Source organism: Pogona vitticeps, chromosome 2 (genome assembly GCF_051106095.1).
Source record: "Pogona vitticeps strain Pit_001003342236 chromosome 2, PviZW2.1, whole genome shotgun sequence".
Taxonomy (NCBI): Eukaryota; Metazoa; Chordata; class Lepidosauria; order Squamata; family Agamidae; genus Pogona; species Pogona vitticeps.
The window spans coordinates 220,371,413-220,385,526 of NC_135784.1; the positions used below are offsets into that span (position 1 = coordinate 220,371,413).

Genomic DNA, 14,114 nt, shown 5'->3' on the forward strand with positions numbered 1-14,114 from the left:
GGGAAGCCGGAGAAGGAGAGATTCCAGAAAATTAGTCAGTCCTTATGAGCTAAGACAAGCCCTAGATCTCAGCCAGGCTCTGCACTAATTTTCCTTCCTCAAGTCCATCCCCTTTGTTAAGTAAAAACAAGAAACACAGACAATCCATGAGTTCACACTCAGGCAAATCTGGGCTCTATATGGTAGCAAATACACATGGCCAATTTGATAGGTTAGTCTGTTCAAGAAACCACTGCATGCAATTCCAAAACTTTACTGCTTTATTAAGACATATGGTTCAGAAAAGAATTCAGATTATAGTAAAGCATTTCAGTTAGAAACATTTTCATATCAAGGCTGACAGATCACCCCCACCACTCCAGCTATAAAAATAAAACAAGAAATGCATTCTAAACTAAGATAATGCATAAGCGTAGTCATTCTTATGTATCCTGAGACTTCACAGTCCATAGTCCAACAGGTAAGGTAAAATCCAGTTGTAATCCATTAGTCCATGTTGGCAAAAAGGCTCCATTCAAAAGTTATAATCCATTTTGGGAAAAAGCACATGTCTGTCCTTTCTCAGTCAAACTCCATCTTTTTTCCAACTTCTACCAACTTCCTTCTTCTTCCCAGGATGCCTCATAAGGAACACCCCCTCCTGGGTCTTGTTGTCCCGCCTAACTTTCTCATGGGAGCTTGAGTTATCATGTTTTGTGGCAGAATTATTATGACTACCAGGAATGTAGCTCTCTGGCTCTCCTTAGCAACTAGATAACCAGAGAACGAAGCTTCTCTGAAACAGCATGTAAAATTGTCCTACCACAGACATTAAATCAAGATGGATGCTATTGGGACAATTTTAGGACTACATGTCCCATTCTAATACACATAAAAACACAAATCATCACAACTCCCAAGCTGTCAACCCAGTCCTTCAGGGGGAGTGTAGTCTCCTCAAGGCCAGGTAAATATCCCTTTAACTGGGAAATGAATCAAAACTATTTTTCTTCCAAGAATGGCTGCAACTGATAAGCCACCACCCTCTCAGTTAACTTGCCCCCAAATGGGAGATTTGAGACAGATCTATAGTTGTTCAAATCATACATCACTAAATTAGTTTTCTTAAGAATGGGCTTTATTATAGTTCTTTTTTAACAAGAAGGAAGGTCCATGGCCTTCCTGAAAAGAGGCATTGATGATGTGAGGCCCATTCTACTTTAGTATGCATTGGCAAGGATCTGTTAAAAAAAAGTTCTCTGACAGCTTCCTTTTTTAACAGGAAGTTAGACCATAAAGACTTTGCGGTAGGCGTTTTTCCAGGTGAGTCACATTTAGGTATCTGTGGGTCTGTCAGGCAAAGTCCTAATAAATTGAATATTTTTGTATTTATTGCTGTGCATTTAAATTATTTTAAACACTAAGATTATAACTGCTTAATTTTGAAATGCTGTAAAAGTAACATTTCTTAATCTTTTGATAGTTAAGAATAGAGGTATTATTCTTAGACTTGAAAATGGAGTAGTTTTGAAATTGCATACTTTGCATAAATCTAAATGTTTGAATTTTTAAAAATTCTTAAACATCACTTGATTTCTGTTTTCTTCAAGGCACTCAACTTACTACCAGCTATGTCTCTCCTTTCTTTTACTCCTGCCACGGAAGAAGCTTATAAAAGCAGTATCTTTTGCCAGTATCCTGCATCTATTTCAGGTAACTAAAACCTTCATTTATCCCTGCCTCCTTACCCTTTGAGGCTATCAGCAGTATCAGCAGGCTTGGATCAGTATGATTTCATGAGCTATGGCAATGCAGATAAACCATTAATTAGAAAGTATCTTATTCAATAGCCACCTCTCAAAAATGGGAATCTGTGAAGCACTGACTGACATATGACTTGTGTTTCTTCAGAAGGACCTATCTATAAATAACATGCAGTGGACCCTCTACTTACGGAATTAATCCGTATTGGAACGGTGGCTGCAGGTCGAAAAGTCTGCAGGTCGAGTCTCCATTGACTTACAATGCATTGAAAACTGATTAATCCCGTAACCGGCCGTTTTTGTTCCATTTTGTTTTTTTTCTGGTCTGTAGGTCGATTCTCTGGCTGCAAGTCAAACTTAAATTTTGCGGCCAGAGAAGTCTGTAACTCGAAAAGTCTGTAAGTTGAGGGTCCACTGTATAGTGGATGCTTTGGAACCTAACTAAGCAATGCTTTGTCTTAGCAGGTTCGGCATCCTAGCCGGGGGAAAGCAATTATAAGTCTATGCTTATAAGTTAAAGGAAGGAAATTGTGCAGCTTTTCAACCATGTGCAGCTTCAGGAGACCTCTGTGAAGTCTGCTTCCAATGGTTGTCCATTGCTGGAGAGCTGACTGGAATGCATAAAAAGGAGTATTGTGTCTGCAAGGGGTGCATTTTTCTTTTTAATGGCAAATTAGCCCATCAACTTGAAATGCTGAACAAACTGTATGGCGTTCAAGGTTGTATATGTTTCCTATCCAAAAAACTGAAAGTTGTCTGCTTGTTTTCTATTAGTATAAACCAAGAGTATTGGCATTTCACTTAGCTATTTCTTTACACTAAAGGCCACATAATGGTTTTGATATGAGCTTTGATAGTGTTAAGGCAACCATGGTTTCATATCAGTGAACTTAAATGCTTGATGGTGCATGTGTCAACTAGACTTAATCTTTGATGATTTAATAAAATTTTGACCATTCCAATATTAGAGCTGTTCTGCTCCCAGGAGCTGATAGACCAAAGTTGTCCTTTGTTTCTCTTTTATTTTCATATGCCAAACTCAAAATGGTGTGTTTCCCCTTGCTAGAGATATCATGTATTTTCACAGTTCGGTAGGTGATTGGTTAAGGCTTTATCCATACAGTTTAATTGAGTGAATATTCTTTACTATCCATAGCCAGAAATAGACATGGGGAAGAATAAAAAAAACAAATTGCAATATTTGTTAAAAATCACTGATTTGTTAAATATTCATCCCTTCATACTTGTGAGTTCAGGGACCCCGACAAATATGAAAGGATGAATATTTGTCCTTTTTTATTCATCCCCCAAACAAAGAGAGAGAAGGCTAGCCGCCTCTCTCTTCCTATCGCTTTCCCATAGGAAGCCTAGGGCTTTAATCAACTGATTGAAGGGCTGATAGGCAGCCAGCCAGACCACAGCCACCTACCCCCACAGCCTATCCCTCACCCCCTTCCCCTCCCTACCTTAGCCGCTGCCACCATCCGCCACTGCCGAGCGCCGCTGTCCCCCATTCCAGCTTGCTGCGGTGGCCTCCACAGCCATGGCCTGCTGTAAGGTACACTGGCTGCCCTTTGCAAAGACGGCACCTGTGACGTCTTTTAGGGCAGGGAAGCTGCAGCCACCATCTTTGCAAAGGACAGCCTGGCAGGTTAAGGGAACTCAGGCAGCCCTTTGCAAAGATGGCAGCTGCAGCTTCCCTGTCCTAAAAGAACTTGCAACCACCATCTTTGCAAAGGGTAGCCAGTGTCCCTTATGGCAGGCTGTGATTATGGAGGCCACTGTAGCGGGTGGCGGTGGATGGAGACTGCAGAGGCCGCCATGGCACAGGCTGCTGTGGACTGCAGCAGCCAAGGTAGGGAGGTGGCAGGATGAGGGGGGGGAGGTCAGCTTTTTTTTTAAGACAGCCTGTGGCTGTCAAAAAAAACCTGGTGAACCAATGAATCGATTTGTGCTTTGGGAGGAGCTTCATGCTTCGTCATCTCATCAGTAACTTTCTTTAGGAGTAATGGAAGTTATCTGTCTATCTGTACAGGACATTTTAGTTCTTGAGCCATGTTTTGTTGCAGAGTGTACAGAGGACATACTGAAAATGTATACAGATTATATTATTGTGCACAATTCTTCAGGTGACTGTGTCCCCACATTTTAACCACTTTCTATGCAAAAAAAATTTAAATACAGAAAAAGGCTGCAACGAAAGTAACACTAGCAAACCTATTGTTATTTGACATTGGCATATTTTTATCCCAATCAATAAATGTTTTGAGAAAAAAAGGTCAAAATACCTTCTGTGGTGTTGTTTTCAGTAAACTGTGATTCTGAAGGTGTAAGTGACATATTTTGGTTGTCAATAAGTTGTGCCAGTTCAGAGGCCATTGGATTTCTCAATGGCTTTAGGAAATTTTAGGCATTTAATTGTAACTTAAACTGCCACCCTAACACTACTGTTCACTATCAATAAATTGTAATTCCCAAGCGAAAATATCTCAGAGTTAACATAATGCAATCATTTTTATCTGTGTGGATAAGTATTATTTATCTAATTTGTATTACATACTGCCCCATTAGTGATGTCACTCTCTGGGTAATTCACAATTAAACATGAGGGGAAAATGTGTTTTTACTTTAAATGTCCATTTTTTTCTGGGAAATAGTTTTTCCCCCTCGGCGGTGGCTCCTCGCCTCTGGAATAATCTTCCCCCTGACATTCGCGCGGCTCCCTCACTGGGTACCTTCAAAAAACAACTAAAAACATTGATGTATCGGCAGGCCTTCCCCTTTGTCAGTTCCTGATTTCCCTTTCTTTCTACTCCCTAGTTCTCTCCTAATTTGTTGCAACTTTTCTTTTGTAAAATTGTTTTTAATTCATATTGTTGTTGCTCTATTGTTGTAAGCCGCCTAGAGTAATCTTAATTGATTAGATAGGCGGGATAGAAATCAAATAAATAAATAAATAAATTCTTGAAAAAAAAGTGGAAATTTCTAGGAAAAACGGGGGAAATGGAATTTTTTGGAAATTTTACATCTCTACCCTGCAGCAGCACGGGTGCTAGGGAGGGTTAGTTTGTACCAAAGGCTAGAGTGGCGCACCAATTCCAGCAGAGCCCGGCTAGTCTTTCCCTGCCCCCCACAGAGTTCCTAGCTAAAACTACCTTTAAATAAAAAATACATAAACCAAAACCCATTTGAACATCTCAGAACATTATTCACACAAGTAGAAGACAGTTTAATATAATTTGGTTTTATTTAGCTTCCTAAAAACAGATGGATGGTGCCTGGTGAAACTCTGTAGATAGCTTATCCCAGAGAAAAATAGTCACGGCCAAGAAAGCTCAGTTGATAGAGTTGGATTTTTTGGCTTCCTTGTGTATCACCACTCTTAACATCAAGGGCTGTAAAGAGCATGTGGGCCGGATAGCTATTTTTGTGGGAGAGATGTTCTGCCAAACTGCCTAAACTCTTAATGTATTTTATTAAATTGAGCACAGAAACCAGCAAGGAGCCAAGGTAGCCATGCCAGCATTGAAGATGTGTTCATATATGCTTATACCTATAATTGGAATGGTTACCACATTTTGGACCTGCTGAACTTTCTGTACTGATTTCAAGGGCAGCCCTACATAGAGTAGTCTGTTTTAGAGATTTCATGAACTACTATCCAAGTAAGACTACAGCTGGGCAATCCTACTCGGATAAGTAGGTTGAAGGACTCAAGGGATGGACAGCAGCTCCCAAACGGTACGTCTGAGATCTGCCCTTGAGGAAAGACTGGAATCACTCAGAAACAGAGCCTCCAAGTCCCTATCTCAATAACCATCCAAACTTGATAGGCATCACAGAATGTTATAAAAGAGTATAAAAGGCTGCAGAACGATCCAGGAACATTCAGCGCAACCCTGTTGTTCCTTTGTCTGCCTTCCTCGGGAGAGCATCTTGCAGGACTGTTTCAGTCCCATGGTGTGGTCTGAACACCGATTGAAATAAATCTAGACTACCCATTTCCTCCAAGAACACCTGCAGTTACCGTATTTTTCTGTGTAAAATATGATACTTTTTCCTAAAATCATAGTAGGGAAAATTGAGGGTTGTCTTTTACGAGGAAGTAAGCTGAGTACATACATATAAACTTTATTGTTTCTGGCCATAGACCTTTACAATATTGTTTCTACTGTAGCATATAAAATCCAAATAAAGCAGGTAATCACCTTAAAACCATTAAAACCATTAATTACCTTAAAACTATTAGAACCATTAGAACCAATAAACCCATTAAAACCCAGTCTAAAAATATTGTCATAATGTAAAACGTCAATTCACTGTATACAGCAGTGGTCCCCAACCTTTTTAATGCCAGGGACCGGTTTTGTTGAAGGCCATTCTTCCAAGGACCGGGGTGGCCATGGGGCTGCTGCCGCTGGCATTTGAGAATGGGGATGTGGGGGAGAGTCTGTGCGTGGGGGTACTTGTTATGCAGTAGGTTGTTGGAGGATAGCTATGAATCAAACACATTACATGTATTGTGACCTTTGTCCCCACGCCCCCACCCCAGAATAAAGAGGCAAGACACAGGTGTTGGATTAATTAGGGCCACACTTTATTAACTTTAATTCTTGTTGTTCCCAAGCAGGGGGGCCTATAGTAAAAAAAAATGCCAAAATAAAAATACGTAAACAGAGCAAGTCCCATGCTGGGACTGCCAAAAAAAACCCCACCAAAAAACAAAACAACACTGACCTTTAGTCCCGCCCCCCCAACAAAACAAAAGCCACCCAAAACTTCTATTAAAAGCAGTACCTTACCGGTGCCAAGCCTCCTCAGCCCCCTGGGGACCACCTTTTCTCCCCTGCTTTTTGAAGGGGAGGAGAAGGAACTGACCCTCCAATGTGTGCCAGCATGCAGGTGTGCTCCACTCCCCCTTCCCTGCCAGCCTGCAGCCATTGAGGCGTACCTTCCTCCATGTCCAAACAAATCCCTGCACAGTTCCAGAGTGGGGATGGGGTGGGAGTCCTTTTCCAGGGGTGGCTGGGTCTCCTCCTCCTCCTGCCCCCCTCAGCCCATCCCATCACCCTCTTAATGGGGGGGCAGGAGGAGGAGGGAGGGCTAATTAAGACCTGGTGGCTTGTGCCAGGCATGCCTGGTGTAGCTTGTTGGCTGCTGCCAGAGGCAACCGGGATGCCCAGCCCACGTTTCCATGCTTGGCCCAGGGAGCTTTTAAATCCAGAGCATGGATCCTGCCTTGCACCACCTCAGGAGTAGTAGTAGCAGTAGGGGTGGAGGGGGTGGCAGTGTTGTGCCTGAGGAGCTGTCACCGCCACACACTCCACAGCAGTGGGGATGCCCTGCTGAGCTGCCCCTTGGCCACCTGCCCTGTCTGCCCGGGTGGCCTCTTGCCCGGCCAAGGTCCCGAGTGGCCAGCGCTATCAGCCTTCAGCCACCTCCAAGCTCTGAAAGGGGGCCTTGCTGCCATTGCCGCCCCTCCCTACCCAAGCTGGGCTTTCTCCCAGAAGGGCCCACATGGTGCGGCCTGCGGGCGGAAGGGCCGCCCGGGGAGAGCAGAGGGGAGGTGACGGCGCAGAATGGGAGGCAGGCACAAGATTGGGCCTGACACACGGGGTTTCCCCCTTGCCTCCTCTTCCTGCTCCGCCAGGGATCCCAGGGCAATGGGGCAGGGTTCACCTGGCTGCTCTTCCTCTTCCCAGGGATGCTGAGGATGGAGCTGCCTCCAAGCTCGAAAGGTGGGGCCCTGCTGCAGCTGCCGCCTCTCTATGTCCTAGCCCGGCTCTCTCCCGGAAGGGCCGGCATGGTGCGGCCTGTGGGTGGAAGGACTGCCCGGGGAGAGTGACGCAGACAGGTGATGCAGACTGAATGGGAGGCGGCCGCAGGGTCGGGCTGGCATGCAGGGATTCCCCCTCGCCTCCTCTTCCTGCTCTGCCAGGGGACCCAGAGCAATGGGCCAGGGGTACACCGGGTTCCTCTTCCCAGGGATGGTGACACGGGGGGGACCCAAGGATGGGGCTTATCTCCACCTTCTGCACCTGTGTCACTCGCTTGCCCATCCATCCGCCCATCGGTCCTTCCTTTCTTCCTTCTTCGGGGCAGTGGTGGCCCAGTCTCACTTCGGCATGGGTGGGTGGCCATGCCAACACCACAAGTGTGGGAGTGAGGCTCCGACGGGAGGCCCCAGAAGTTCTGCAGACGAGCAGCAGTGTCCCATGTGATCTGGCCTGGCCCACCTCTTCCTGGGAAGGATTGGCCAGGCAGGAAGCAGTAGGATCACTGGCGCGTGCTCCTGCCCATCCGCTTGCCCTGTGTGGGGCGGCACTGAGCCCCATGGCCAGCCATCAGCACTTCCCATGCGGGCTGCCCCACAAAGGGGCATTGGGGAAACAGTTACCACGAGCAAGTGAGACACTCCCACCTACAAGCGTGACACACACGCCCTGAGCAGGGGGGGCAGAGATCCATGTCCGCGACCCAGTTCCAGCCAACCCACGGACCGGCAGTGGGTTGGGGACCGGGGGTTGATGACCCCTGGTATACAGCATTTATGTGGCATTATGATCCCTGACAAATCGAAGCCTCAGCTTCTTAGCTGCTAATGCAAATTGTGTTACAGCATATGTAATGTACAACTGTGCATCAGCAAGCAATCCTACTACTCTTTCAGTGGTATTACAGTTAAAATACATCTGAATGATGGGTGACAGAAATCTTTCTCTAGGATTTTTATAGAGAAGACAGAACAGTAGATAATGAGTTAGGTCCTCAATCTGGTTGCAGCCGAAGACACATTTTCGTTCCTCGACTGGGATTCCTTTATATCTCCCTTTGAGGTATGCTGAGGTCATCTGTCCACATCTAAGTTCTGTGAAAGCTCTGCGAATCTGGGGAAAAGTCAATGACTCAAAATATTTTGGTTTTGCATGATTCACCTGAAGTTGAGGGTACCAGGTAGAAAAACGGGACCCAACAATAGCTGCCCTATCTTGGCTAGCATCAAGATCAAAGATCCAGTTCCTAAGGTCGCGAGAGCTTAAACTAAGGAACTTTTCCATCAAAAGGTTGTGGACCTTTAATTTTTGGTGACATTGTTGTGCCCATCCACCAGACTTTAGTTGTTCTAACCAACAGCACTTTGTCAGGGAGGAGTCCTCCAAACTGTTCAGTCTATGCCAATATCTAAGATAAGCCAGATCAATTCTAGCGGCAATTGAGGGTAGGCCTAACTCAGCTCTGAGGTGAGCTGAGGGAGTTCCTGGGGGGAGACCCAGTAAGCTGAGTAGCAAACTCCCCTCCGTTTCTGCTGCTGCTTCACGGATCTGGAAGCAGCTGGCGCTGTTCCTCCTCACCTGCAGGCAGGCCCAGAGTGGGGTGTGGAGGCATCCCCATGCTGGAATTCACCCCCTCCATTTCTGCTGCTTCTGCTGCTGTTTCTGCCATCACCACCTGCTGGGTTGGGGTTTTGTGGTTTGTTAGTTTTTTCAATTTGGGCACTCGGGCTCAGCCACCACTAGTGTAAGCACAATCACTGAGCCCATAAATACATCAGAAAATAACATTTTTAAAAAGCAACTGTCTTACTCTGCAAAATTCAAATTAAATGTAATCAGTTATGCAAAAAAGCATGGAAATAAAGCTGTAGTGAGACAGTTTGGACCTCCTCCCACTGAGTGTATGATCAGACTGGAGAAAACAGGAGGAACAACTCCTTAAGATGCCAAAAAAGGAAAAAGCCTTAAGAGGAAAATCAGCAAAATGGGCAAACTTGGAGCAGAGGCTCAAGACTTGGATTTTGGAGCAGCACTAGAGTGGGATATGCGTATCAACCAAGCTTATTCAACATCAGGCAAGAATGTTTGCAAGTAAAATGAAGATTGTTGATTTTACAGTGGTGCCTTGCTAGACAGTTACTTCGCATGGCAGTTTTTTTGCTAGACATTGACTTTTTGCGATCGCTATAGCGATTCGCAAAACAGTGATTCCTATGGGGGAATTTCGCTGGACAATGTTTGGTCCCTGCTTAGCAAACCAATTTTTGGTAGACAACAATTTTGACAGTTCTCTCCGCGCTCGCAAAACGGTTGTTTTCGGGACCTAAGCTTTGCAAGATAGCTATTTAAACAACTGATCAGCGGTTCACAAAGCGGCTTTCCTATAGCCGATCTTCGCGAGACAATGACTATTCTTCCCTATTGGAACGCATTAAACAGGTTTCAGTGCATTCTAATAGGGAAATGCTTTTCGCTAGACAATGATTTCGCTAAACAGCTATTTCAGTGGAACGGATTATCGTTTAGCGAGGCACCACTGTACAGGAAAGGCAAAATGGTACTTCAGTTTCAGAAGGAGAGAAGTGTTGGCCATGAGACCACAAAGTTAGCACAGAAAATGCCACTCCCAGAAATCCCGGGCAGCAGAGGTGGTGGTGAAGGCTTCTGGGAGTTGTAGTCCAAGAACATCTGGAGGCCCAAGGTTGGGGACCACTGCTATATTGGATTTCTTTGGAATAGGCCCATATAGTGGGTTCCTTTAGATGGGAGGGTAAATAATCCTCTTGTATGGATGCATTAATGAAGTGAGTAGCTCATTCAATGGTAATTTCCTGTCCTGATTTAAAAAGTCACAATTGGCAAATATCTAAAGAGTATGCAGCGTTTTGCAGCATGCAAGTGTCTTGTTCACATCCTCAGATAGTACTAACCGAAACTAGGGAACTAAATTGTGATTCATGCTCTCACTCTGTCTCATCTGCCTTTTCTTTTAATGCATTTTAGACTTGTTGAAAAAGAATCTTCAGACAAACGCATTTGAGAGAGCTGGTAGAGCACCCAAAAGCCAAGAAGATTCAACTGTGGTAACTACAAAGAGGTATGAACTTACTATGCTGCTTATATTGCAAGGTCGAGAAGGTATGGACGTATACATGTGACCTTGCCTTGAAAAATGGAGGAAGCATGCATTGGGCACAAAGGAGAGATGGTTCTGCTTTTAGATTCTCCTGTTAAGATTCCCATCTGCAGGTTCATTTAATGGAAATGGAAGCATTAACCCAACAATTAATTAGGCGGTGCCTTCCACATCTACAATTTTTACAGTTTTCTTGAATCCAGAAGTTCCCAGTTCTAGTGGAGACAGCAGCAGCAGACATATATCTTGCTTGGCTTTGTCTGTAGTGAGAAGCTGACCACAAGAAGGAATTCTCCTTTTAGACTCAAGAAACATCTGTGGAAAATACAATTCTGTCACCAGACTAAGCCCTGTATAGAATTCTCTGAAATTAATCTTGAAGACTTTTGAATGGCACATTCTGTTGACCATACACAGATCACTATTGAGACAGCAATGCATGTGACTTTATCTTCTTCACTAAGTCCCAAATCTCAGTGTTAGTTATATCTGTTTTTTGGCAATTTTAAATATCCTATTTTAAAATTGTTTCAACAGGTTGGATGCCTTCTGTATGTACATACCCTGCTTCACATTCTTGCAGCTGGGAGGCTGATACCCAATTAGAGGAAATTTTCTCTAGTTGGCACATACTCTCCCTATAATAAAATTGCCTTCTGATGACCGGAGTGAGTTGAGGGAAATCATAACGGACAGATACGGGGCATACAGCTTTTAGTGTCTTAATTAAAAAGTGCATTATCTGCATCAGGATATATGTAGCAATATTTCCTGGTTTGTTTGTTTGTTTTACGTAGAATTGTCCTGTCTGCTAATCCTGCTAGAGAAGCAGAAAACAAGAAGCATTCTGAAAAGGTAACCAGTCAGTAGTTTATGTATATGTATATTTATAATGTACTTAGAGAAAAGTTGGTGTGTATAAAATCGAGGAGTAATCTGTCAGAATTTGCTTCAGTTTTATTTCACTCTGCTTATGGGTGAATTGATTTTATTAGAAGAGAAAATCTAGGCGCAAGAAGTAATGCTGTTGGGGTTTTTTTTCCAGTCAGTTCATGTGCAATGTGTGCAAAGATTATTCAGTGACTGAAATCAAGTCAGCACAACTGCACTGAGTAAATAATGCTGATACCATCATCTAATGTTGGAAATTTTAATTTATTTAAATTATAGGAAGCTTTCAATTCAATTAAATCAGAATGGATTTGATTTAAATCAAATTGCTCTAAATAAACAAATTGGATTTCTTTTAGGATTTAAATTTTAAAAATTGATTTTTTAAAATTTGTGATTTAAATCAATTTGATTTTTTAAAAGCATTGATTTTTGTCCACCTTAAATTTAATTAAATACTGTATTACCATCATGGCTGATGATAACATCCTGCTTGGACAGCAGAAAGATATGCCAATAGGATTTCAGCTATAGATGATTTTCTGTACAGAGTTAAGATCACAATTTTACTTGCCTTCCCTAGTTTTGTTTTGGATGTTCTTGGATAGTCCTCTGTATTAGACATATTTTCCCATTTTCTTCTGCATTCCATTATATCTAGTCACTTCTTTTTGTCATCTAAATTTTTACTTCTTCTTCGTGGCCTCTGTGAATACACACATATGGGTTTAGTCTGCGCCTGCGCTGACATTCTCGGAGCATTCCAGAGCTAAAAGTAACAATTTTATGGTGTGATCCCCCATGAGGCACAAGCTCCTCCCACCCAAGATTCCCCTCAGTTCCTTTTTTCCGCCGTGCTGTAAAGTTCTACAGAGCATAGAGCTATTTCCACAGGGGTTTTTTCCCTTAGCTTATTGATCAATTCCCTCTAAATTGGATTCTTTCCCTTCTCAATTATCTAATCTTGATCCCCCGTGAGTTGTTTTCTTTTTTGCTTGCCAGCTACTTGGCTTACCCCCCTCCCCCCCACACACACTTCAACTGTTTGCTTCTTTCTCCTTTCCCGCCTTTTTCGGCCTACTCATTTTGACTCTCAGGCACATTAATGATTTTCTGCCTGAGTAAGCTACATCTTACCCAGATAGGTGCAGGCCGCAGTAGGGAACCCGACAATACCAAGGAGTCCTTAAAATCTAAGTCTACATCAACAGAGGAATCCTCGCCAGAGGCTAGCAAATTTGCCTCTGAGGAGACGACGTGCCAGCTCTACCTGCACAGACTCCGGGATCGTCTGATAGCCTCTGCTCCAACTGGCCATTTAGTGACTGCGCTACCGTCCAGTCCGGCCATGGCCCTTTTAGCCCTACATGAGGGCGGGCATTTGACATTCCTGAGTTGGAGCTTAAGTCTCTCTATCTCATGAGGAGAGGAGAGTGAAAAGGAGGCATGTCTCACCACACCCTCTCTATGAGCAACCATGAGAGAGACTGGTGATGGATGATTGTTTCAAGGGGCTTGTTCAAGGGACCCTGCAGGAGTTAGGGCTCTGTTGCCCTGTCCCTAGGAGAAGAAGGGCCTCCTGTTGCCCCGGTCACCTTCCCTGACTGTCAGTGATTCCTCCTGACATGGGAAGCGCCTCTGTGTGTGAGTGCCGCACACCAACCCTCCTTCGTGCGCCTGCTCATGTAGCTGCGACTTCTGGAGGGAACTGCACGCCAAGGCTGCAGATGTGCCTGAGACATATGGTAAGGCTTGGGTTTTCCCTTTGGGGATACAATGGGCCCCTTCAGCTCCTGCTGCTAGCCCTGCATGTCAGTGCTTTGCCTGTCTGGGGTAAAGCCCTTGGGTGTTTGGTTTATTGGGCCTGATTTATCAGAGGCCTTGTTCACGTGGCTGCTATTTCCAAAACCAAGTGCCGAGGCAAAAGCTTTCTGGCAGCATTTGACAGCCCTAGTTTGCCTCTGGAAGGGGGGGCGGCAACTCCCACCACTAGCCCTGCTAGTCGGTGATATTCCTGCCTGGGGTAGCACCTGCAGGTGGCTGTTAATTTGGCACAAAACAGCCCTCTTTATCAATGGGCTGGCTCACAAAGTAGCCTGCAGCCCTGTCTCAGGTGCCAGTGCCCGCATAGGCTCATAGGGAAAGGACTCGCAAGGGTCCACCCGAGAACCCTGCCGCTGTCAGGTAAGTCTGGAGAATTTTCCTCAGGTAGGTCCTGTCACGCTGACAAGGTTGCGTAGGACCAGTCCCTTTTGTTTTGGGATAGGAGCTATGAGCTCTTGGCCACCATCACCATCCCGCTGTACCTGGCATCGTTCTGACCCATGGGCTATGGAGTGCTTTATGCCTCCACTTAGGCTTCACAGGTGTAGTGCTCCCTCGAACTCGGTAGCACAATGTTCGCAGCTTTGACCGAACCTGCTGTTAATCCATTCGGCCTTCTCCGTTCTATGACTGTTGAGCCTGTGCTTGGTCAGGCTCGTGCTAGGTCAGTCTTCTCCCCTGTTCATCAGGAGGGTTTTCCTTATTCAGGATTGGGACTTACATGAGTCACAGGGGGGGTGGAAGAGT

The 14,114-nt window shown here is 44.7% G+C and overlaps 1 protein-coding gene and 1 non-coding gene across 3 annotated transcripts in view; both read left to right on the plus strand.

Moving 5' to 3' along the window:
* HAUS6 (HAUS augmin like complex subunit 6) overlaps window positions 1-14,114 on the plus strand; it is a 110,678-nt gene that overhangs the window by 21,402 nt on the left and 75,162 nt on the right. For both annotated transcript variants that reach the window (XR_012083203.2, XM_020790384.3), the window contains exons 11-13: window positions 1,590-1,692; window positions 10,520-10,613; window positions 11,450-11,507. Coding sequence is in view for 1 of the 2 variants with exons in the window: in XM_020790384.3 (XP_020646043.2) it covers window positions 1,590-1,692; window positions 10,520-10,613; window positions 11,450-11,507 (255 nt within the window). In the remaining variant the exon portion in view is untranslated. The remainder of the gene's footprint in view (window positions 1-1,589; window positions 1,693-10,519; window positions 10,614-11,449; window positions 11,508-14,114) is intronic.
* Window positions 11,237-11,365, plus strand: LOC140705279 (small Cajal body-specific RNA 8). The gene has a single exon (XR_012084707.1).